This window comes from Phocoena sinus, chromosome 8 (assembly GCF_008692025.1).
Source record: "Phocoena sinus isolate mPhoSin1 chromosome 8, mPhoSin1.pri, whole genome shotgun sequence".
Classification (NCBI taxonomy): Eukaryota; Metazoa; Chordata; class Mammalia; order Artiodactyla; family Phocoenidae; genus Phocoena; species Phocoena sinus.
In genome coordinates this window covers 57,395,716-57,421,734 of record NC_045770.1, presented here as the reverse complement: position 1 = coordinate 57,421,734, position 26,019 = coordinate 57,395,716, and the positions used below count along the sequence as shown (strand labels likewise).

General features: G+C 44.8%; 1 protein-coding gene across 4 annotated transcripts; it reads left to right on the top strand.

Moving 5' to 3' along the window:
- Positions 1-3,864: 3,864 nt before the first annotated feature.
- NEU3 (neuraminidase 3) lies at positions 3,865-22,850 on the top strand. 4 transcript variants are annotated; one of them, XM_032640758.1, is made up of 4 exons: positions 3,865-4,302; positions 8,741-9,414; positions 11,068-11,241; positions 17,813-22,850. In XM_032640758.1, exon 4 carries the CDS (start codon positions 17,834-17,836, stop codon positions 18,890-18,892), a length of 1,059 nt encoding a protein of 352 aa, XP_032496649.1. In that variant the 5' UTR covers positions 3,865-4,302; positions 8,741-9,414; positions 11,068-11,241; positions 17,813-17,833; the 3' UTR covers positions 18,893-22,850. The 4 variants fall into 4 exon arrangements, with proteins under 4 accessions (XP_032496649.1, XP_032496646.1, XP_032496647.1 ...); XM_032640755.1 differs by lacking the exon at positions 11,068-11,241 and having other exon boundaries at positions 8,741-8,952; XM_032640756.1 differs by lacking the exons at positions 8,741-9,414; positions 11,068-11,241.
- Positions 22,851-26,019: the final 3,169 nt, after the last annotated feature.

Genomic DNA, 26,019 nt, shown 5'->3' with positions numbered 1-26,019 from the left:
AAAAAGAGTCAACCCTGGAGCCTTCCTCTCAAAGGAAAATGGCCTAGTACAACTATCTCAAACTACTGCAAGCTCCTTAAACTCAACTAACTGCTAGGTTTGCTATCCCCCACAAGATGGCTCTGACCACAGTTTGATTCCTTTTAACCATTCCTTTTAACCTACTGAGAAGTCTTATCAGAAACATCAGGTGTACTTTCAGCTCCTATAGTCTCATGAAAAACACATGTCACAGGCTCTAGACATGTGTCCCTCACCCTCATTCTTGTAGCTATTGCTCAGTCATCCTGTGGAATGGACAGATGCTACCTGACTTGTGGCGTGGATGCATGGGATAGGTTGGACTAACCTATCAGGCAGTCTTTCCAAAAATAAGGACTGGTTTCAATGATTCTAAATGAACCGAGAGGGACTTCCCTGGTGGTGCAGTGGTTAAGAATCCGCCTGCCAATGCAGGGGACACAGGTTCGATCCCTGGTCCGGGAAGATCCCACATGCCATGGAGCAACTAAGCCTGTGTGCCACAACTACTGAACCTGCGCTCTAGAGCCTGCAAGCCGTGACTATTGAGCCTGCGCGCCGCAACTGCTGAAGCCCACGTGCTCTAGGGCCCATGAGCCATAACTACTGAAGCCTCTGTGCCTAGAGCCCATGCTCTGTAACAAGAGAAGCCACCACAATGAGAAGCCTGCACACCGCAACGAAGAGTAGCCCCCGCTTGCCACAACTAGAGAAAGCCCACATGCAGCAATGAAGACCCAATGCAGCCAAAAATAAATAAATATAAATAAATAAATAAATGAACTGGGAACTCTGAGGCCTACCAGGTGGGCAAGAGGTTTACATTAGGGACATTGTCAATCTGTGTCCCCTGAATGATGTAGATCCCACTTGGGAGGCCCCAGCAGTTGTAAACAGGGACATCCTATATGTCCCCAGGACTATACCTCCTTTGTGGAAGCCAGGCATTAACTTGCCTTCCTCCCTGAAAACATGGTGTCTTGCACCATAGGGAGGGTCATGATCAACCTTCAAGCGTTTAAGGAAGCACCACCAGCAGATCATGTAGCCTTCAGATGACTGTGGAGATGGCTCCAACATGAGGCTACCCTTGGTTACACAGGGGAGCTTCCTGGAGGAGTGACCTACTCATTTATGCACTTCTGCAGGAGGTTATCCCTATTTTGAGAGTCGTCCTATTAGAAATGTTGATATGAAATTCGTTCCCAACTTTAGCTGAAGCCATCAATAATATACCTCAGCCCTGGAAGGCATTCAGTTGAACTTCAACTCACTGGCCACTGTGGTTATGAATGATAGAATTGTTCTTGACTTCCTTGTGAGCCAAGGAAAAGTCTGCAATGGCTAATATAACCTGCTGTACTTGGATTAATGCCTCAGGCAGGGTACAGGTCAATGCATAAACTAGAGAATACCACCTGGCTTTCCAAGATAGATCTTAATGGCTTATGGTTGATTTTTCGGTTGTTGTTTTTCCAGCTGGTTGGGTCCAGGCCCTTGGTTGTGGTTGAGGTCAATTCTGCAGATTGATCTCATCCTGTTGCTTGGATGTGTACTTGGATAGTATCCTTAATTAAATGCTGTATGAGACCATTAGAATAGATTTGGTTCCATCTCTATCAGATTAATCAGAGTAGCCGATGAAGTGGCAAACTCAGAAAATTCATCAGAAGCCATCTGTACAAAGTGCTGTGGAGGCCAGAAGAGGAATAACTGTTTAGCATGGAGGCCTGGAAGGTCCTTATACAGGAAATGAAATGTATTTGATCTGAGCTATGGATGAGGAGTGGGGCCAAGTGTGCCCTCTTTACAGATGAGGAACCTGAGGCACAGAAGTTAAACAACTTGCCAAGCTTACTCAGCTAGGAAGTGGGAAGTCAGGATTGGAGTCAAGATCGCTTCACCTCCAAATATAGCGATTGCTACTAAACTTCACTGCCTCGGGCATTAGACTGAGACCAGCAAAGAAGAACTGAGAGAGATTTGGCATTAGCTCTAGATATTTTTCTAAAATTGACTTGGTGATCCAAGTTGGTGATTGTGTGCTTGGAGAGATCTGGTGAAAAACCCTAGGACTTTGTATGAACCAATCTTTAAAAATGAAATATTTTAGACAAATAATAAGGCTTAAAGAATAATAAAGTGAACACCCATGAACCCACTGCCACCTTTAAAAAATATATGTTACCGATACAATTGAAGTCCCTTGGGTTTTCTTAATCACACCCTACTTCCTGCACTCCCAGAAGTGACTATCATCCTGAATTTGCTGTTTCTTATTCCTTTGCATTTTCTTCACACGTGTCCACTAACAATACATAGTATTATTATTTTACATGTTTTAAAACTTTATATATTGTATTTGGTTGAGCATTCCCAAGATTCAGATTCAGCCCTAGATTCAGAGATTTGCTAGAAGTACTCACAGGACTGAAACAGGAAGGAAGGGGGCAGGGCACAACCTTTAAAAGAATGACATAACCTGAGGACACAACATAAACTGATTAGAACCAAATAGGTCCAAGGTGGCAGACGACTCAACTTCCACTATACCCTCAGTATATGCTCATTGTAACACATAAGCAAGCTAAATGACACACCTACAGGTGCCATGATAGTTCCAAGGCTGACCATAAAGGTAAAAAATTAGGCAGTGGCCTGATTCCTAGAAATCCCCACCCCTTCTCCCAAATAGCTGGAATACTCCTCCCACTCATTAGCCTATGCAATTACCCACCTCTATAAAAACTGACAACCTCATACCCTGGGGCTGCTCTCGCCTTCTGAGATGGCCCACACTCTGTCTGTGGAGTGTGTTTCTCTCCAAATAAATCCACGTCTTACCTCTGACTTTGTCTCTCACTGAATTCTTTCTGCGATGAGACATCAAGAACCTGAGCTTCATTAAGTCCTGAGACCAGGTGTGTGATCTCAGTTAAAAGACCATGGGTTCAAGTCCCAATCTGGATTTTGGCTGGGTTTGAGTCCTGGCCGGTGGGTTCAAGTCCCTGTTGGAGTTACACGGTTTCAGCACTAGGCTATAGTTGTACTCATGGCTAAGATTGATTACAGCAATGTATTTAGTATGGACACACACTGGATCATCAGAGAAAAGGACTGCAGGCTGAGTCTGAAAGAATCCATGTATAGGCTTTCTTATGCTCTCTCCCTCTCATGAGGGATCACACTAAGCACACACTTTCCCCCCAGCACAAATGCAGCATGTGTGCCATGTTTCTGTCTAGAGAACCCATTAGAGACTCAGCACCCACAGTTTTTATTGGCCACGTGGGCACTCTCTTCCCAGCATGTTTCAAAATTCCAGACTCTCAGAAGGAAAGCAGGTGTTTAGCATAAACCGTAATATGTTCAAATAGCCTGTGCATGGACTACTTTCATAAATTGGAATTCTACTATAGGAAGAGCTTTCCTTTCTCCCGTGTTTATAATATTTATTCAATTGTGCATATCGATGTGGACTTGTAGGTTTTTATCTTATTCAGCGGGTCATAATCTAATACTATTATTTTCTCAAAAAATATATACATATATAAAATAACACATATAAATATAATTTTTATTTTCTTAAGGGTGGGTTGCCCAATGCTCTGAATCTCTGGACCTTTTAGTTGAGTCCCCTCTGAGGCCCGGAACCTTCGCTCCACTCTCAAGCTGTCCAGGGAAGTTTTAAGCGTGATACCCATCAACAGACCGGCAACCAATAGGTGCGAGCGTGGGAAAAGGGGACTGAAGGCAGAGGAGCGGAATGGAGGGGTGAGGGGCGGAGCCAGGGAGCTGCGCAGCCATTGGAGGGGGTGGTGGTCGGGTAGTTGGAGAGGAAGGGGCAAATCCTAAGCCACGGCTGGGTCGGGACTGGGCCCGGAGAGAGGAGGGATATCCCAGCCTTGGCCGCGAAGGGACCGGGCGGCGGAAGGAGAGGGGTGGGGCTTTGAATGAAACGGCCCGAGGGGGCGGGGCTAACTCCCCGCCGCAGCCTACGGCCTGTCCCAACCTTAGGCGGGCTGTGGCCTCTACGCGTCCGGGACCGGCTTTCCTACCTGCTCTTCTCGGTGTCTTGGGTCTGTTAGCCCCGCTGCCGGCCTCTCGAGGTCTCTGTCGGCCTGCTTCTTTACTTTTCGTGGTTTGTGTCCGCGTCCGCAGTCCCTTTCCTGTCTCCCCAGCGTTGGTCATTCTCCCAGGCTTCAGTGTCCGTGACGTGAGGGCCTGACCCCGCGCCCAGACCTACCCCAAGAGAGATGGAGGAGCCGGGGTCCCGCGCAGGTGAGTGGGGCTGGGAGACTGGAGAGCCCCCCAAAACGTGGGGCGCTGTGACTCTGGGGACAGGTTTGGCAGCACTTTCTGGGCTTAGGGAATCCAGTCTGCGGGGAATATTGGGTCAGACACACCCCAGTTGGCTAGGGTCTAAGACAGAGCCAGAAAGTATTTTTGGCTAGGTCTGTTTTTGTTTTCCTTCAACAGAAGCCAAACTTATTTAGAGATGAAAGGGATCTGAGACTGGGAAAACCCTTCTTACTAAAGGGGGTCTGTGGGCAGCAGAGAGCCCTGAGCTGAAATTTAGGAGACTTGGGCCTTGGTCCGGGTTTTGTTACTGACTCATTGAGTGGCCTTAGAGGAGTTTATTCCCCTCTGTGGGCCTGAGTTTTCCCACGTGTACCATGAGAAGGGTTTGGACCACAGCATCTTCAAAGGCCTGACGTGTGATGGGTGCTCCTTAAGTATTAATAGTTAGGGGTGAATAAAGAAAGGAGGCCTTCTGGGGTTCACTGGAGGCTGCTTGGCGCTCTGGATTAATTGGAGTCTGTGGAATTACACTTGAGAAAGCTTGAGAAATAGGTGATATTATCTCCATTACAAGTGAGGAAACTGAGGTTCAGAGGTGAATTTGACTTGCTAGTGTCAAAGCCAAGTCAGTCTTCAAAGTCCATGCTACACTATACTTTGTTCCAGTGAGAGAGCAGGGAGGGCTTGATTGAAAGGTGATTATATGGAGCAGCAGTTAATCACATTGAGTCCTCTGCTAAAATGAACAACTCCAGAGCAGAACTGTATCTGATTCTTCTCTATCCCTAGCTCCCGGCTTATGGTTTGTGCAAAACAGTTTGCGTATCAATGCCAGAGTCACCACCTGTGTTACCACTGTCATCAACATGATCGGCATAATTAATGAAAAGCAATGATAGGGACTCTGATTGTTATAGTGGTAGCAAAGCCATAAGTGAAATTGTGAAGACATCTGAATTTATAATACTTTTACTTACACAGTGCTTTAAAGTTTATAAAACATTTTTGAGCGGTTCTTCATTCAGTCATCTTAGGTAGGTATTATTGTCATCCACATTTTATAAGCAAGGAATCCAAGACCTAGAGAGATTAACTGACTAGCACAAGGTCACGCAGTAAGAACTTGTGCTTCTCCTTATGTGCTCTCTTCACTTCCTCTCCTTTTCTTTTTTCCTAGTCCTCTCTGCCCATTCCCATGCTTATTCTGTGTTTCATTCTTCTTACCACCCAGAGACATCCTGTTTTGGTGTTAACCAATAATCATGTGTTGGCTGATAACTAATAGTATTGATGTTAACTTATATATCTTATAAGAGTTTAAAATATGACCTCTCCCAGAGGTGCAGAGGGATTCACATACTTTTAAGAAGGGGAGTTGTAATTGTGGTTGTCGTTATCATCATCATCATCCACAGGTTTCAAGGAGTAAAACTAGAATATGTAGTGATTGACAGTCTAAAAATAGTAACTGTCCTATATTGAGCTCATACTGTGTCATGGGCCCTGTAACAGACACTTAAACTTTTAAACTTAATTCTTTCACTCATGCTACTGAATCTTATAAATGAGGATCCAGAAGCATAGAGAAGTTAAATAACATGCCCAAGTTCATGCAGTCCTGGCCTGGTCCACACCTTATGTTCTAAACCATTACACCAGCTTGGCCCAGGGACAGATCTTTACTTAGAAGAAAGCCTGACCCTCTGGCAGGAGAGCCTGAATTGGGGAGAGAGGTGTGCTCACGTATGGTGTGAGGAAGACAACTGAGAGCCCAGATTTGGAATGAGGGGAGGCTTTTCTTCCAGACTCAGGAGGCCACCTCCCCACCCCCTCAGATAGTGAGCTGTGAGTCTTCCTGCTTTAGGTAGGAACAAGTGAAATGAATTATTCATATGCTAAATAAATCATTCATATGCTGTCAATGACAAAGCTTGTCTTGATTGACACTACGAGGCTGTAGCCCAAAGCAGTGCAACTTTCCCCTTCAGTTCATTGCCCCGAAGGTTACCTGAGAGAGAGGTCTTAAATGCATACTTGATCTTGACATTCCTCTGCCAAGCACTGTTGAGTGGCTCCCTACCTGTGGGAATAAACACCTTAATAAGGTATCAAAGCCTCCCAGGATTTGCACTCACCTGACCCATTCAGTCCCATCTTTGCTCACAGCTTTTGCACTCCACTGTAGTCTACTGGATTACTGCAAGTCCCCACAGCTCACTGTGTTTTCTGTGACTTTTAGGCTTTTCACATCCACTCCCTCTGCCCTTCTCCTTTTCACCCTTCAGTTGGCTATAACCCAGTGTTCATCCTTTAAGATCCAGCTCACCCATTCATTCAATCATTCAATGAATATTTGTCAAGTGCCTGTGAATTACCAGACAAGGTTCTAGGTGTAGAGGCATATCAGGGGATAAAACAGGCATATCCCTGCCCTTCATGGAACTTCTATTCTGTGGGGTATATTAAATAAGTATAATATACGGGTGATGGTAAGTGGCATGCAGAACAGAACAGGAAAAGGGGATAGAGAGGGGCAAGGGAGTTGTCAGGGAAGGCCTCACTGATTGGATGATGTTTGAATAGAGCTGAAGGAGGTGAGGGAGTGAGGTCTGCCTATCTGAATGTTCCAGGCCCAGAGTATAAGAATGTGAGACAGGAGATCCCGTGGCTTATTACCCCTCCAAAACTCCACCACTGCTGCCTTCATCTAGACAGTTGCCCTTTTCTGTTTTCCTGCATACTCTCATGTTGACCTCTAAAGTAGCACTTACTACATGATATTGTAATTGTCTATGTATATATCTGTTTCGCTCACCTGGATGTGGGTTTCTTGAGGGCAGGGACCTCTGATTGTCCTCAGTCTGTCTCCTCAGCACCTACCTTATGGTCTAACTTTCTGAGTGGGCACTCAGAAATATTTATTAAATAAGTGAGTAAGGCCTTATGGGCCTCATTCTTACAGCCTGATTATTTTTACAAGTGATTTGGAAGACAGAGCTTGGATGACAGGTGGTGAGAGAAAATATAGTAATTCTAAGCTTGGTTCTGTCTGTCTGACTGGATTCCCTTTTTGGGCCTCTGAGAAGTTGAACACCTGATTTTCTTTGAGAAATGTACCTAGAGATTTCCATTTTCAGCATTATGGCAGGCTAGCTAACCTGTAAAATGGTGGATAAATATAACAAAGTCTTTTATAGCTCAATTTGCAAGAAAGTAAGAGAAATCCCCAGGCCTAAAAACCAAGAGTAAACTGAAAACTGGAGAAGTTAGCCCCTTTACCTGACCTCAGCTGCCCTAGATATTTGCATGTCCCACTTACCTAGAAGCTTGGGCTTTAATATACCTGCTGTTACAGTGAATGAAACTATGGGCCCATCGGGGTTTGACTCTGGTTGGAAGTGAGATCCCCGCATGAAGCTAGATGCCTTGAAAATCTGTATCCTCTGATCAAATGGAGAAGGAAAAAGAAATCTTACTACTGACAGAGATGACAAAGAAGATTGCCGCTTCTAGGCTCCAATAGAAGGGGAAAGTTTGCCTAGAGAATTATTTTTCTTTTTAATAAATAAATAAATTTATTTAAAAAAAAAAAGGGCTTCCCTGGTGGCGCAGTGGTTGAGAGTCCGCCTGCCGATGCAGGGGACACGGGTTTGTGCTCCGGTCCGGGAAGATCCCACATGTCGCGGAGCGGCTGGGCCCGTGAGCCATGGCCTCTGAGCCTGCGCGTCCAGAGCCTGTGCTCCGCAACAGTGAGAGGCCCACATACCGCAAAAAACAAAATACAGGACAAAGATTCCCATATAACTTGCATACAGACTTAGCAATTTGTAACATTTTACCCCATTTGCTATATCATTTCCTCCCTGTCTCTGTCTCTCTCTGTCCTTGTCTCTTCATGCATACATACATACATACGTACATACATACATACACACATACATAAATGTGTGTGTCTAATATTTCTTCAGAATCACTTGAGACCAATTTGCACACATCATCCGCATCTACCTGCCTGGAGAATTCTTAACCACAGCCATTCCCTCATATGGATTTGGGTTAATGTTTATATTACCTGAATGGCCTAAAAACTCCACGCCAAGAAACTGACATTAGAAACCATCCGGGCTGGTAATACCTCTGAATGCTCGGCAGAAGCACATACAGAATCTCTCTGGAGAGACACTTGACACAGGCTGCATAGGATTCCCAGAGTCTGGAGGATAGACTTGTTAAATGAGAGTGCCTGTTTTATGCTTTGTACTATTGAGATCATGATGTTACTTTTGTATAAAAAAATAAACATTTGAGTACATCTTTGCCTCCTAGTGATCTCCAGAAATGGAATGATAGAGCAGAACTTGTATACAAGCCAGCATTTGAATGTGGACACACATTTGTCTGCCTCCTATCCTTGCAGAGGTCATGGAAGAAATGACATCGTGCTCCTTCAACAGCCCTCTGTTCCAGCAGGAGGACAAGAGAGGGGTCACCTACCGGATCCCAGCCTTGCTCTATGTGCCCCCTACCCACACCTTCCTGGCCTTTGCAGAGAAGCGCTCCTCGAGCAGGGATGAGGATGCTCTCCACCTGGTGCTGAGGCGAGGGTTGAGGACTGGGCACTCAGTACAGGTGACTCCTTATCCCAGATCTGAGCCTGGGCCTCAGTTTCTACACTGCTCTGCGTATGTCAGAGTCTGTGTCTTTTCCCATCAATGCAAGAAAAGCCTTGTGTCAGAGCTGAGGAGGAAAAAAAAGCAGTAACAGCAATGCTTTCAGTTACTGAGTACTTACTGTGTGCCAGGGGCACACTGAATCTCACAGCCATTCTGTGATGTAGGAACTATTGTCAGTCACATTTTACAGATGAGGAAACTGAGGCTCAGAGAGGTTGCTGTTTGCTCAAGGTCACACAGCTATAATAAAGCAGTAAAAGCAGGCTTCCAACTCAGTCTCTGACTAGAGGCCTCCATAGTTTGTTCAGCCAACATGTGGTGTGCTTTTCATTCATTCTCCTTTATCCTCATAAGTCATCGAAAGAAGTAAGCATTGTTAATCCAGTTTTGCTGATGAGGGATCCTGGTGCTCCAACAGGTAGGTGGCTCATTCACGCCCACAGCTACCAGGAGATGTGGGGGAGGATGACAACACCCATACTCCCGCTTCTCTTCCCCTTCCTGCTCTTCCTCTCCCCTGTGCTTTATGTGAGGTAAATATTATGAGGCCCGTTTTACAACAGGAAACTGGAGCTCGGAAGTAAAGTGACTTGCCTTAGGCACACACCTAATAAGAGGCAGAAATGGGTTTGGTGCCCTTGTCCCTAAGTAGCACATGTTTACTGTGTTTTTATGGGGGAGAGAATGGTTGCTGCTCTTGGGCCTATGAACTACAGGGTTACTTCAGATCCCATTTTTCTCATTGTTGCCTTTTATCTCTGAGAGATTGCTGAAGTGAGGATGAGGTGAGACAATGGGTTTGAGAGTTACACACATACATACATTTTTTATAAGAGGTACTTTAATCCCTCTAACCTGCTCTGCTTTTCTACTCACAGAAACCCCACCATTAAAACTTCACGTCTATAGGGATGCCTTGTTTTGCTGTTACAGGGCAAATGCTGTTCTGCTGATGGTGGCCTTTGCCAGCAACCCCTGTCTTTGCTTTTGATGACTTACTCACATTTCCCTGTAGGGAAGTTTTTTACTTCAGGGAATTTCCGTTCCCTGCTCTTACACCTTGTCACAAGTCTTTCTTATGGCTTCCCAGGGTCAAACCTCTGCTTATATCCTGGGTGTCCTGTAGCCCACCTTGGAGTTCTAGCTCTTTTGTTTCCTCCAGGACAGGCAATGCCTGTGGTTATGTTGCCCTGCTTTCTGTCACAGACAGTTGGGCGGGTAAGCGTTTTTTATCAGACCATACCTGTTATATAACCTCACTGCCCAGCAGTCACACACATTCACAAATGTGTCCACTTTAACTCATTCTCTCTTCTCTTTATTTTATTCACATTAATTCTCTCATTTACTTAATTGTAGTATCTTAAAGTTAGAAGAATTATCAGCCCAACTTCTTTCCCAATATAGAAATCTTCCGTATTCCATTGGTAGCTACTAATAGCTTAGTGGTTAAGAGCCTGGCTTTGGAGTCAGGCAAGACCTATCATTTATTGGCTGTGAACTTGAATACCTGACTCTTCTCCGTTTCATTGTCTGCAAAATATAATTAATAATAGCAATTACATAGTAGGAACTCAACATTAGTCATCTTCTATTAAGGGTCTACTTACACAGCTCCTCAAAAGAGGAACTTAATCCTGTAGCAACTGTTTTTGAATGAGACGATCTGTACTTCTCTATAATTACTCATTGGTCTTGTCCTGCCTTCTGTGCATTGTTTAGGTAAAGCCCCTTTTCTGGAGAACTGCTCTTTGATGTATCTGAAAACGGTATTCACACGCTCTGAGTCTTCCACTTTTTGGGTTCAACAGCTTCAGTTCTTTTAGCAGCTGCTTAGACCACAGTCTTGATTTGGTTTCTGGTCCCTTGAAAACTGTGATTACTGTCCTTGGGACCTGGTGTGGGATGTCAGTGCCTTTTTTCAAAGTATGGTACTCAGAATTGAACTTAGGACCCTAGGGGTAGACTGACCAGCTCAGCAGTTAGGTGGCTATCCCACCTTGTATCCTTTTTTTTTTTTTTTGCGGTACACGGGCCTCTCACTGTTGTGGCCTCTCGTTGCGGAAAACAGGCTCCGGATGCGCAGGCTCAGCAGCCATGGCTCACGGGCCCAGCCGCTCCGCGGCATGTGGTATCTTCCCGGACCAGGGTGCGAACCCGTGTCCCCTGCATCAGCAGGCGGACTCTCAACCACTGCGCCACCAAGGAAGCCCCACCACCTTGTATCCTTTTAATACAGCCTAAGGTAAAGTGACATTTACTTTTTTTATTAAAATAAATTTATTTACGTATTTATTTATTTTTGGCTACATTGGGTCTTCATTGCTGCACGCCAGCTTTCTCTAGTTGTGGTGAGCGGGGGAGCTACTCTTTGTCGTGGTTCGAGGGCTTCTCATTGCGGTGGTTTCTCTTGTTGCAGAACATGGGCTCTAGGCACGTGGGCTTCAGTAGTTGTGGCTCATGGGCTCTAGAGCGCAGGCTCAGTAGTTGTGGCGCACGGGCTTAGCTGCTCTGCGGCATGTGGGATCTTCCTGGACCAGGGCTCAAACCCATGTCCCCTGCACTGGCAGGTGGATTCTTAACCACTGACCCACAAGGGAAGTCCGACATTTACTTTTTTGGTAGCTGCATAAACGTTAAGTAGATGGTCAACTAAAACCTCCAAGACTTTTCACATTTTTTGTTCTTTTTAAAACAGTTTTAATTGTGGTAAAATACACCTAATGTAAAACTTTCCATCTTAACCATTTTAAGTGTACATTGCAGTATTGTTAACTGTATTACATCATTATGCAACAGGTCTCTAGAACTTATTCATCAGTGCATGACTGTAACTTTATACTCATTGAACAACTCATTTCCCCCACCTCAAGCCCCTAGAAATTACTATTGTACTTTGTTTCTATGAATTTGATTACATTAGATACTTCATGTAAGTGGAATCATGCAATATTTTGTCTTTTTCTGATTGGCTTATTTACTTAGTATAACATCCTCAAGGTTCATCCATGTCATAGCATTATGTCAGGATTTCCTTCTTATTGTATGTTAATCTATTATTTCATTTATCCATTTCGTTTACCCATTCATTCCTTTATCCATTTTGTTTATCCATTCATCGGTTGATGGACGCTTAAGTTGCTCCCATCTTTTGGCTATTGTGAACATGGGTGTGCAAATGTCTCTTCAAGACTGTTCTTTGAATTCTTTTGGATATAGACCTAGAAGTTGAATTGCTGGATCATGTGGTAATTCTATTGATATTTAAAATTTTTGAGGAACCTCCATACTGTTTTCCACAGTGACTGCACCATTTTGTATTTCTCCACATCCTCACCAACACTTACTTCGTTTTGTGGGGGGGTTTTGATAGTAGCCATCCTAATGGATATGAACTGATTTCATTATGATTTTGATTTGCATTCCTCTAATTATTAGCAGTGTTCAGTATCTTTTCATATGCTTGTTGGCCATTACATTTGTTGTTCTTTAATCACGTTTCTCCATCTAAATTTTTAAGCCCAAGACTTGTTTTATCTCTGTCAAGCCTCAGCTTGTTTGTGTGCCATTGCTTCCACCTGGTTGAGATCATTTGGCTTCTAACGCTTTCATGTTTTGTTCACATTTTTTTCCAGCTTCATGTAAACTTTATATTAGACATATCTAGCCCATTTCATTTTCTCCTCTCAGCTAGTAAGGATGGCTGAGCTTCTGACTTTGCAGTGACTAGACTGCCCAATAATTTTTTTTTCTTCCTGTTCTTAAAGGGAGTATCTGTGTGAATGGATTTCTTATATCTTCCTCAATCCTGCTCAAGGTTGTTGATCGGAGCAATCTTAACCATCCAAATGAGTTTGCAGCTGTTACTTCTCATCAGATCACATATTCAGTGCTATCCATGAAGTGTTGGTTTCCCCACAGGGTGCTAAGGACACAGGGGTACTATCCCCAGGGTGACAATAGAAAATTAAATCTGCTCCCCAGACCCTCTTGTTGGCACTTGGAAGGGAGAGGAGGCACGTACTGGAGGAACGTGGAGAAGTGCCTCCATACATTGTTTATAGAGTATTGTTTCCATCTGAGAGCACTTCTGTTATCCTTCTTCCTTGCATCCCTTCTTCCTTCCTCCCACTTTCTTCCATTCCTCTGTCATCTTTCTTCCTTTCTCTTTCCTTTCCTTTTTTCTTCAACATTTATTGAGCACCTACCAAGTACCAGGCATTAAGTCAGGGGATGTTGTGAAGGGAGGGGCATACAAAAGTTGATAGACTCTGACCCCTCTTTGGGAAGAATTTGCACAACCAAATTGTAGAGAGAAAACAAAGCTGTGCACAGATGTAACTGTCCAAATCTCCCACCCAGAATCCACAAAGTGTCACAAGGCAGGTTTATGCAGAATGAAGTGTTTCCTTAGGAGTTCAAATGCAGCTGGGATCAGAGAAGCTGTCGTGCAGGGCATGGCATCTAAGCTGATACTTGAAGTGGGTGTGTTAAAGATGAGCAGAATAGAAGGTGATTTCTCCCTGGATTTCCCATATCCAGACACGGTCTTTTCCTTCTCTGACACCCACAGTGCTTTCTTTATCTCGTCTCTCTGGTGGTGTCTTCGAGGCTCTGGAGTCAGCCCTGTGGGTGCCTTTTCTCTCCCTCTCAAGGCAGGCCTGGCTGCCCCTTCCTGCTGGTGGCCTTCTGAGTTTTGATTACCCAAGAGTCACAGGGAACTGAGGTCCCTGCCTCCATTGGTTTAAAATGCAGTCAGGGGGCTTCCCTGGTGGCGCAGTGGTTAAGAATCTGCCTGCTAATGCAGGGGACACGGGTTCGAGCCCCGGTCTGGGAGGATCCCACATGCCGCAGAGCAACTAGGCCCTTGAGCCACAACTACTGAGCCTGCGCGTCTGGAGCCTATGCTCCGCAACAAGAGAGGCCGCGATAGTGAGAGGCCTGCGCACCGCGATGAAGAGTGGCCCCCACTTGCCACAACTAGAGAAAGCCCTTGCACAGAAACGAAGACCCAACACAGCAAAAATAAATAAATAAATAAAATGCAGTCAGATCAGACAGCAATGTGGACTTCTCATGCATATAGTTTCCAGAGAGGAAGAAAACCATTTGAGAGGACGTAGGAAGCAATCTTTGATCAGTTAGCCATTCTGGGAGAGCTTCGTGGAGGAAGGTGGGCTTCTGCCTAATAATTAAGTTGACTTTGGCACATGACGTTTGAAGTGTTTACAGTGTACAAGGCACTCTGGTATAGAATGGGCTGCCCCAGAGATAGTGAGTTCCCTGTCCCTAGACCAGTTCAAGGAGAGACTGAATGGCCTTTATCCACCAGACTTAGAGGAGAATCTTCTGTAGGATGTGAGTTAGCACAAGGTCCTTCTAACTCTGAGATTCTATGATCTGAGCATTGCTTAATAATATGCTTTGCTCATTCATGCAGGAGTTAATTTTTTTAAATCTTATTTTTTGTTTTGGGTAGTTAACACTTTCATATTGCTGAAGAATAAAAAACATTGTAAAAAGGTGTATACATCCCTTCCCAGTCCTCTGCCTCTTATAGGCAGTCACTATTGTTTTTTTATGTATCCTTCTAGTGCTTCTTCATACAGAAACGAAGTACAAGTATATAGTCTTTTTTTTTTAATTTTTAAAAAATGTTAAATTTATTTTTGGCTGCATTGGGTCTTGGTTGCTGCGTGCGGGCTTTCTCTAGTTGCAGCAAGCGGGGGCTACTCTTCGTTGCGGTGTGCAGGCTTATCATTTCAGTGCCTTCTTGGTGTAGAGCACAGGCTTTAGGTGCACGGGCTTTGGTAGTTGTGGCATGCAGGCTCAGTAGTTGTGGCTCACAGGCTCTAGAATGCAGGCTCAGTAGTTGTGGCACATGGGCTTAGTTGCTCCACGACATGTGGTATCTTCCTGGCCGAGGGCTCAAACCCTTGTCCCCTGTGTTAGCGGGCGGATTCTTTTTTTAACCCCTTTCCAGACAGGATATGAGGCAACTGATTATAACACTGTACTTTCTGTGTTAATTAATTTATAACATTAGACTAAAGATGGAGTAACCTTAATATATTCTAAACATTACATCTTGAGAAGCCTTCACAGTGTCTTTTATGTTAAAGGTGGACAATATATATGTTTTTTATATAAATGAATGAAGTCAAACAACATGACCAATCTCAGTGAACTCTGTAACTCCACAGTTATGTAACTATTAGAGTTATTACATTGTGGTGGCAGGCGGATTCTTAACCGTTGTGCCACCAGAGAAGTCTAAGTATATAGTCTTAATACTACCTTAAAAATGTTTTTCATGTGAAGTGATAACAGATACAGAAAACATAATTGTCAAATGCACAAAACACAAATGTCAGCTCTGTGAATTGACAAAGTCAACACTTGTGGACTCACACTCAGCTCAAGAAATAGAATATTGCCAGCACCTCAGAAGCTTCTCATTCCCCCTCTCTTCTTCCCCAAAGGTAATTACTAGCCTGATTTATAGCTCTAGAGTTTTGCTTGGTTTTAATCTATGGACTCTTTATGTTTGGCTTCTTTTGTTCAGTATTCTTGAGGTTTATCCAGATTGTTGTATACAGCTTTATTTGTTCATTTTCATTGTTACATAATTTTCCATTGTATGACTGTACACAATGAATTGATCCGTTCTGCTGTTGTTGCCAATTCAGGTTAGTGATTATGTGTATAGACACTGCAGCTCTGAATATTCTGCATGTGTTTTTCTGTACTATGTGCATGCTTTTTGCTGGGTTGATATCTAGAAATGGCGTTACTGGATTATAGGGTATGTTTATATTCTACTTTAGTAGGTAATGCCAGCCAGTTTTCTAGAGTGGTGGTTGTGAGAGCTGGTCTACTCCAGTTTCACCTGCACTTCTGGGACTTAGCCCTTTAAGGTTCCAACTCAAAGCCTGGTGGGTTTACCAGGGCCTCTAATTTTTGTCCTATTAGCCCCGTAGGGCTGTCAGATAGTTGCTTGGCTTCTCAGCTTTTCAGTTACCTCTTTGAGAATTAGTAGAGATACCTGAGGGGAAAAGGTACTCAAGATACCACGTCAGCCACTCTGAATGAACTTTCAGTTCTTGGCCTATAATTCTTCATGGCCTTGTGTGCTCTCTGGTGCTTTCAAATGATGTTTTTGTCTTAATTTTTTTTTTACCTATCCTAGTTCTCAGTAGAAAGTTTGGTTCAAATTACCTGGTTTGTTGTAATAAGAAGTCCTTTTCCTTCACATTTTCATTTTTTCTTCTCTTTCTGTTGAGTTGTCTGATCTTGCTCTTTGCCCAGTTCTGCTGAGGTTTTTGGAAATTTTCTTACCAATTTCTAATATTGTTTTTAAAATATATTAAAGAAATTAGGTCTTTGTGGTATGTCTGATTAGGCATTATTTCATTTTATCCTTACATCTCCTCTGTGAGCATGTTATTACGTCCTCCATTTAATTGATGAGGAAATGGAGGTGAAGTGAGATTGAGTAACTTGCCCAAGATCACATGATGAGTGGTGAAGGTGGGGTTTGAATTAGGTGTCTCTGACTCCATGCTTGAGTTTTTAATGACGTCGTTATGAATTGCCTCCTGGGGTAGTAGAGGAAGGAAAAAAAATCTTTGTCTTAAATTTCCCTTTATTTGCCTAAAACTTCCCTATGTGTTGGCCTTTCTTTTCTCTTTCTTTCTTTATTTTTTTTGGGGGGAGGTGTCCTTTCTTTTTAAAAATATTTATTTTGCTCCTATCATGTGCTAGGCACTGGCAATACAAAATCAGAATAATTTGGTTTTTACCTTCAAAGGACTCATAATCTAGGAAGGGAGCCAGGCACATAAAAAATTACAGACATCCCTCATTTTATTGCACTTCGCTTTACTCTGCTTCACAGATAATGCGTTTGTCACAAACTGAAGGTTTGTGGCAACTTTGCATCAAGCAGGTCGGCACCATTTTTCCAACAGCATTTGCTCACTTTGAGTCTCTGTGTCACATATTGGTAATTCTTGCGGTATTTCAAACCCTCCACCAGCAGAAAGACTGTAACTTGCTGAATGGTGGTTAGCATTTTTTTAGCAATAAAGTCTTTTTAAATTAAGGTATGTACATTGTTTATTTTTTTTGACATAATGCTATTGCACACTTAATAGACTACAGCCTAGTGTAAATATAAATTTACCCAAAAAATCCGTGTGACTCACTTTATGGCGACATTTGCTTTATTGCAGTGATCTGGAACCGATTGTCTTTGGTAAGGGTTGGGAGGGAACCTCATGCAAGGCTTCATAAAGGAGGTGGCTTTGAGTCGAGTTTTGGATGATGAATTGGGCATGTAGACGAAGTACAGAAGAGTGTTCCAGACAGAGGGGACAGCATGTACAATACCTAGCATTGCCTCTTTGCAGCTGATAAGTTATCCTATAATATTTGAGAATTCAGTGAACACTTGGGCCTTCATGATTTTATAGATTTCAGTACCATTTATTTCTTATCTCTGAGAAGTATTCATGCTTTTTTAAAAAATATTTATTTATTTATGGCTGCATCGGGTCTTAGTTGAGGCACGCAGGATCTTTTGTTGCGGGATCTTTCCATGCGGCATCTTTTGTTGTGGCGCACGGGCTTAGTTGCCCCGCGGCATGTGGGATCTTAGTTCCCCGACCAGGGATTGAACCCGCATCTCCTGCATTGGAAGGCGGATTCTTAACCACTGGACCATCAGAGAAGTCCCCAGTATTAATGCTTTTAACGAGCCTCATGTCTTCCTATTAGTCTTTCACTCCTGCTCTTTCTCCCTTCCCCTTGTCTAGTGGGAACCCCTGAAGCCACTGATGGAAGCCACATTACCTGGGCATCGGACCATGAACCCCTGTCCTGTGTGGGAGCAGAAGAGTGGCCGTGTGTACCTATTCTTCATCTGTGTGCGGGGCCATGTCACTGAGCGTCAACAGATTGTGTCAGGCAGGAATGCTGCCCGCCTCTGCTTCATCTGCAGTCAGGATGCTGGCTATTCATGGAGCGAGGTGAGGGACCTGACCGAGGAGGTCATTGGCCCAGAGGTGGAGCACTGGGCCACGTTTGCTGTGGGCCCAGGTCATGGCATCCAGCTGCAGTCGGGGAGGCTGATCATCCCTGCATACGCCTACTACATCCCTTACCGGTTCTTTTGCTTTCGGCTACCATATAAAGCCAGGCCTCATTCCCTGATGATCTATAGTGATGACCTAGGAGCCACATGGCACCATGGCAGGCTTATTAAGCCCATGGTGACAGTGGAGTGCGAAGTGGCAGAGGTAACTGGGAAGGCTGGCCACGCTGTGCTGTATTGCAGTGCCCGGACACCAAACAGGTGCCGGGCGGAGGCTCTCAGCACCGACCACGGTGAATGCTTTCAGAAACCAGCTCTGAGCCAACAGCTCTGTGAGCCCCCTCATGGCTGCCAAGGCAGTGTGGTGAGTTTCCGGTCCCTGGAGATCCCAAACGGGTGCCAGCACCCTGCTGGCAAAGATGCTCCTACCATTCAGCAGAGCCATCTGCTGGACAGCTCACTGAGGCTAGAGCCAGAAGCTAGAACCCTGTCAGAATCATGGCTCTTGTACTCACACCCAACCAGTAAGAACCGGAGGGTCGACCTAGGCATCTACCTCAACCAGAGCCCGTTGGAGGCTGCCTGCTGGTCCCGTCCCTGGATCTTGCACTGCGGGCCCTGTGGCTACTCTGATTTGGCTGCTCTGGAGAAGGAGGGCTTGTTTGGGTGTTTGTTTGAATGTGGGACCAAGCGGGAGTGTGAGCAGATTGCCTTTCGCCTGTTTACAGACCGAGAGGTCCTGAGCCACGTGCAAGCGGACAGTACCAGCCCTGGTAGGAACTCTGAGCCAACGCAAAACTGATTGGCTTAGGACCCAACTTCCCATTGAAGGGCTACCATAGGAGGCAACCACAGCCAGGACAGTGGAGGCCAGGATAACAGAGGTTACTGAAGTCTGCAGAGAATCCAAAAACGTAATATTCTGCTCCCTACCTTCCTTCACTTCTCCAAAGAGCAAAATGAAAATTTTGCCATAGCTACTGCAGTCGAGAGGGCGCCGAAGTGTGAGTTGAGAGACCATGATGCAGTCCTGGCTTTTCCACTGGCTTGCTTTGGGACCTTGGGCATGTCACCTGTACTCTGTGGGCCTCAGGTCTCCATCTGTAAAATGAGAGGATTGGGTTTGTGGTTTCTCTTCTTCCCATCCCTAGGAAAGGCAGAGCGCCTGCATGCTCCCTGATCAGCAAGTCCTGGCTGCATATAGGACTCTTTTATCTCAAAATGTTAGTCAGAGGACTCAGCTTTTCAAATGACTCGCCACTCATCCAAGTATGAGGTCGCAAGCAGGTGTCATGGCACAAAGGAAGGTGTGGGTGGATTGTTCTGTTTTTAATAACAAAAACACACACATCCTTCTAATCGTGCTCAGAGCTCTACAGGCTCACTGTTCTAGAGGAATTGGGCAAAATAGTAGAATCGTGAGGTCACTTACCTTCTCCAGCTTCGCAGCTCTACGCAACCTTCCCTTATCCAGAAAGCATTATCTCCTGGGGAGAAAATGAGAAGCTCAATGTCAGTGGGCCTTGATGATGGTACTTATTGTTTCTGATGGCATGACTCCTGTGAAGGATCAACTTGAAGTTCATTTATTAGGACAGTTCTTGATGGGAAATGGACACGGGTTAGGACTTTAAAGCATTGGACAAAACTTCCCACAGTCTCTGCCCTCAAGGCGTTCACAGTTTATGGGGCTAGAAGAGGGAGAAAAGTCAAGAAAATAAATGCAGCTGGTAGGGTAGGTTGTAGCTGTTGGGCTGTAACTTGGGGTGATGGTAGCTCCTGATGTCATTGTCTTAGTTGTATCCTCATTGTGCCTGGAGTCATCTGCCCCAGAGCTTGCCCAGGCTGCTGTCTTTCTCAGTTTGTTTGTCTCAGAATGTTGTGTGGCCCAGCCACTCCTTTACCCATGGAGAAAGTCTTCACCATTAGGAAGGTCTCTGGACTCCCAAAGCTCTGAATCAGGCGTATTTGTTCGGACCTACTGGAATCACTGTTGGGGAAGTAGGGATGCCTCTTTGTCTAATAGATTTGGGGCTGAACTTTGCCCATGCTGGTTCTCTCAGATGAAAGCAGATGGTCGCTCTTACTTTTGATTGTTTCCCCCATGAGCCTGTTACTGTGACAGATATTCTATCATGAGAGATATCTTTTTTTGTCCCTATTTTGGGCGGATAATGCCGTAAACAGGCATCAGGTAAATATATTTCGTGCTGAGTAATGACCCTGGAGAGCAAGTCTTAGTCATGGAACACAGCCTAGGAGGCTAGGGGTTGCAGTCATACCAGTCAGATGGCAGAGAGTCCTACAGGATGGAAGTAGAGATTAACTTCACCTACTTTAGCGTATGGCTTAAGCCCAGGGCTTAGAGGGGCTTTTAAAAATCCCCTTAGCCTCTCATACATTTGCTGAAGTTATCTTCCCAATACACAGTTATGATTATTCATTCACTCATTTATACATTTATCTAAATATTTCTATAATTGAGGGTCTAGGCATAATGTGAGATACTTTCTATTGCCATTCCCTGGTTGAAAATCATTCGTGGCTCCTAATCGCCTACTAAAGGGTGTTTACATTTATCCTGGCCTGTAGGACCTTCAGTTGTTGGGTGAAATAATGAATACTCATCTGTACTTCTTTATATTGAAGCCACTATAAGAGAAGGCCTCTGTCAAGTTGGCAAGTGGAGGGGATGGGGCTTTGGGAGTGGGCGGAGTCGGTGGTACAGGGAGGAGCTGGGGAGGGGAGAGGACTGAAGGGCAGTCCCCTCCTGACTAGTGGAAACTCCATGTTCAGCAAAGCTGTCATGGGCTCCATACCCCAAATAGACAGGAATAGGGCAGGTGGCTAAGTTCTAAAACCAGAGCTAAAGGATGGAGAAAATGAGAATATGAAGACTTCTTTGGGGCCATCCAAGAAGGGAGTCGAAGAAGGGAGCTCAGTCACATGAGTCAGTGTGGACCACAGATGTCCAGTTCTCGTATGGAGTCCATCTCTAAATTGCCCTCCCCTTTCTCCTTCCCCTTTGCTTCATGTTTGCTTCTCTTTGGTGCCTAGCAATGAAACTCTTAATAGGCGCAGGGGCTATGTGCATATTTCACAAATAGCCACAAATGAGGATTGGAGACAGGGGTAATCCGGAATGAGGATTAGAGAGAGGAACAGAGGGGTGATGGCAGCTGTGAAGGAAAAGAACAACAGGTGGGAGTCCTAACACCTTTAGGAAGGGAGAGAAAGGGGTGCAAACATGAAGCCCAGGCTGGAGAGATGGTGTAGGTGGTGGCCACTGTGAAGAAGAAATGACAACAGGCTGCAGCTAGTCCCCGAAATGTGTGGGAAGGGAAAGAGGCCCACACATGTTAGGCTGCAGACAAGTTCCGACCCAGCCCTGTAACTTTAAGCTGTCTCTGTGCCAGGTGACCAACAAAAACAGCTGTAGGCACTCCAACTCTGTTAGTGTCAGTTACCCAAGGTCTTCAGGGCCCTGGGACCTATACCATGATACTGGCCCCCTAACTGAGCCCATTTCAGCCACTGTCAGGTTGGGAGAATGGAAAAGATAGGGCAGGTGATGGCAGCTGTGAAGAAAAGAGGAAAGCAGACTGGAGGTCGCTAATCTAGCGCATGAAGAGAGGACTGTGTAGGCTGTGGTCCTTTGACCCCAGAGGCCGTTCTGGTTCACTCACTCCTAGGCTCCTAACCTTTACCATGGGCCCTCGTTATTTGGACCTGTTCCTCCTGGTCACCAGTCTCCCCTCAGATATCCACAGGATGTCATGCAGCTGCATCCACAGATAAGAGACCTTGCACCCTGCCTGTTGGGGAGCCCAAGGGACCTACAGAGGTCAGCCGGAGGCTGCACAACCCCCTCCCCGAGGCAGTAGGATTCACTACTTCCACTTAGGCCAGATTAGGCTGCTCAGTCTTCTCTGATAAGCTGTGAAATTTCCCCACTGTGTCATCCACTGGCTGTTGTGTCATCCTTCCCTGTGCTGCCAGAGCACACGGCCTGAGCCTCTCTTTGGTCCTTATCACAGGCTGCCCTGTGTTACTGTCCGTGTTGCTACCTAGCCTAGGCCTCTGCTAGGCTGTGAACTCCTCGAGGGCCAAGTTTGTCTGACTGCTTTCTGCATCCTTTTTACCTTGAGTCACAACGACTTATTTATAAATACATGACTTTTCTTTCATATTCTGAATTCCCTGAAAGTAAGGACTGTGTCTGATTCCTCTCTTTGTCCTCTGCACCCGGCACAGGGCCTGGCACAGAATAGACAGCAGTAAAGTTACGCTGAATGGACAAGAAGTCAAAGGCCCTTGGCCTTCTGGAGCTAAGTGAGAGGCCAGGGCAAGTTTCCCCAAGGGAGAAGCATGTTGTGTCCCTCGGTGGCTTGCACTCTCAGCCTGCTGAGCACTTGTCCTAAATGAGTCTTCTCTGTGGGGGCCTGTATCCAGGCCAGTCACAGTACTTCCTGGGAATGAGCTGCTCTCTGGCTTGAGCTTGGTCCTGCCTGGAGGTCCCAGGTTCACAGCCCAAGTCTAAAGCCAAGCCTTGACCTGGGGTTCCCATTTCACTGGCATGTCCCCTCTGTCCCTGATTGGGTTTTCTGTAACTGTCACTCCTCCAGGGAGATGCTGGGGCTCAGCGTGTTTGAGCGTGCCTTGGTTCTGTGCTACCACGTGCCAGAAATGCTCTCTGTACTGTAAGAACTACCATGATTCTTTGAAACAAGGAAGGTGAATAAAGAGCTTTATTCTGATGGCTACTGTTTCTGATTTTTGTTGCTTTTATTAAAGAAACTGAGTTGATTATCATCCTAATACTTATATCTAGTTTGTAGCCAGCTTCTTTCAAAAAATGGATTTTGAAGCACTTTCTTGCTTTTCATAAGAACTTTTACTTTCAGAAAATCTTATTAATAATAATCCTTTGCATTTTTACACATTGTCATTTGAACATAGTTACCTACTGAGGGAAGCAGGACAGAGATTAGCATGACTGGTTTGGTTGCATATTACATACTAGCTATTAAGTGGAGGAACTGGGATGCACGGAATCACCCCTGTCTGATACCAGCCCCATGCTGTCACTGCATGTCTTTTTCTATTTTGAAAATAACCTTGAGGTTCTCAAATTTAAGCTGGAGAGTCCACAAATGTTTACCTCAGTGAAGTGGGGTGATAGCTTTAACTTAACTCATGATTTTTACTTGACTGTTTGTTCCATTGAAATGCTCAATGCACTGGCTGAATTTCGACAAATGTTTCCACATAACTCAAGTTCTATCAGTAGGTCAGTCTGCTCCTCTTCAAACAAATTGACTACTGACAAGCTTTCAAATGGGCCTACCTTTCATCATAACACTGAGTTATATAAAGATGAAAGAATAAATGAAGTTTGGAGAACTGCTAATTTACCTCTTAAAATTGTTTTACAAAAATTATTTATATAATCATTTTTTAAAAATCCAGTGATCTATTTTATTGTTGTGTGTTCTTTTAGATTGCTTAATGTCTGAAGGACCTCTGAGCTTGAGAGGAATATGCACTACTACATAAATTTCAGTGCTCGATTTATTAAACTCATGTTCAATAGAATATTGAAAACCTCTTGAATACTGAAACAATGGCAAATTTGATTAAACTGGCTTAAACATAAATACCAGTTACAGATTTAGTGTAGTTGATCCTTTTGAACATTCCAAATAGTAGCTAAAACATACATAAATCCAATGAGTATAAAACATATACCAAAACAGAGTACAAAAGAGCTGATGCCAGGGTTTTAACTTTGGTATGTATTGTTATTACACCTTTTGGGAATTCCAACGTTCAAACCGCTCTAGAGTTTTAGTATCTTAAGAGATTTTTTTCCCCCTACCTTCTTAGGGATTTAGTAATAGCAGATCCAAAGGAAAAAGAATACCATTTCAGATAAGCTCTCTTTTCTACCGGAAGCATTAAACTGAGAGGTCAGAGGCTTGGAAACACAGATAGCCACCTTCTCCTTGGCCGGTGGAGGATGCGGCAGAAGCCTGAAAGAATTGGAGCCAGGCCGCAACAGTCCTGATGATATCCGCTAGGGTCCTCCCTGTCATGGGAACCTAGAACCCCCAACCATCGTTTGATTATTATTTTATGCCAGTTTGGGCTGGATGTATACAGCTTGCAGCCAGAAGAATATAACTACCCATACTCAGAGAAAATTTGATTAGTTGTTACTACAACCTGTTAGTCACTACCTGGAGAAGAACTACAAGCCACGAGAAATTAACCTTCAGTCTAGTCTACTAAAGTTTGATTGACAGTGTTACCAAAAGGGTGCATTACCAGGAGAGACACTAGGATAGAATGGAGGAAAGACTGGATTAGCAGGAGTCAGGAGTCCAGGGTCTCTGGGTTGACACCGACTTGACGGGTGATTTTGTGTCAGCCACTGGCCCTCCTTGGGAACCCATTTATTCAGCTACAGCAGGAGCACGCTCCTAGCCCCGCCACTCACCAGGGAGTTGTGTGGGTCTGATGACCCAGTGAGTCCTCAAAAGCGTTCGAGGAAATAGTGCGATTTCATGTAAATAGGGGATGAATGACCTTTCACCCATTGTTCTTCATTGGCAACACTGGATAGTAGAATGCTGAAAATGAGGGTGATAGATGGAGGGGTGGAAGGCAGGGCCCACCGAGGAGGGCACTCGAAGGCTGCACAGCCATCTTGCCTCATCTCCGTCACATCCTTAGCAAACCACAGGCCGCATAATTTTGCCCAACCTTCTGACTTTGCCACAGACCTTTTGCTCCCTTACTAAGGAATGTCCCAGTCTGTATACAGAAGAGGGAAATCTCAACCCCAAGTAGGAAGGGACTTGGTCTGAGTCATTGCTGTTCTCCTGTGCCCACCATAGGGTCAGGCATAGCACAGTACAGGAAAGAAGATGTGAAGGGAGTAACACTTATAAAGTGCCTACTGTGTGTTTTGAGTTATACATACATTCTCTCCTTTAATTCAACAATTACATGAGATATTCCAATGTCACGCAACTGTAAGTGATGAATTCAGATCTGATTCCAAACCTGTATTTTTGTCATGTGGCAAAGGGGCAGAACTGTGGGTGATGCTTACCTTGCAGGTTGATGTGAAGCAGAGATAGTGCCTCTTAAGTCCCTGGAACATGGTGGGTATTCAGCAGTTAGTAAGAGGCTGGTGGGGATGATCCCTGTAGTAATAAGGTCGCTACAGTGGCCTCTCAAACCAAAGGTCTTCCCCTTCTGTTTCATCTAAGAGAAATGCATTAATTTCTCTCCTTGGGAGCCTAGATCTAGCTGGAAATTATTTTCCAGTACCCTCAACCTTCAGAGCAGCTGCCTTCCAAGACCCAGCATCATCCGAAACATAGATTTTGTTGTCATCAACTAGGAATAGAATCAGAAATGAGAACATAGGTTCCCTTGACAGGTAAACAGAACTTGATAGCAGGTGAAGCTGACTTAGTGCCAAGCGAGGTCAGGGCTTGCAGGCGCTCTGGGCAGGTCTCCAACTGAACCACAAGTTGGAGATAGCAACAACGCCTATGCCTTTCCCCACTGTGGGCCAGTCCCTGGGGCTGCAGCAGTGCCAGGTCTGAGCCCATCACACCATGTGGGTGGACCTCCATACATTGTCTCATCCTCACAGCAACCGGGGAGGCAAGACATTGTCTCCTACCCACAGGCAAGGAAAGTCTCCTAAAGATTAAATGACTCAGGCAGTTATCTTAACTATAATCTCTTCACCTGCAAAAACCAGGATAATATAAGTGTCTCAAGGGGTTGCTGTGAAGGTTATGTAAGGTAAGGTATTTAAACTTAGATAAAAGTGTCTGGCACATAGCAGATATTAAAAAAATGGGAACTGCCATAATTATCATCTTCCCCTGTAGTAAATATGTGAGCTCA

Coding starts and splice junctions, on each gene's coding strand:
- NEU3 (XM_032640755.1), top strand. CDS start 4,278: ATGGAGGAGCCGGGGTCCCGCGCAG. Junction 4,303..8,740: donor GGAGCCGGGGTCCCGCGCAG/GTGAGTGGGGCT, acceptor CTATCCTTGCAG/AGGTCATGGAAGAAATGACA. Junction 8,953..17,812: donor GGACTGGGCACTCAGTACAG/GTGACTCCTTAT, acceptor CCCCTTGTCTAG/TGGGAACCCCTGAAGCCACT.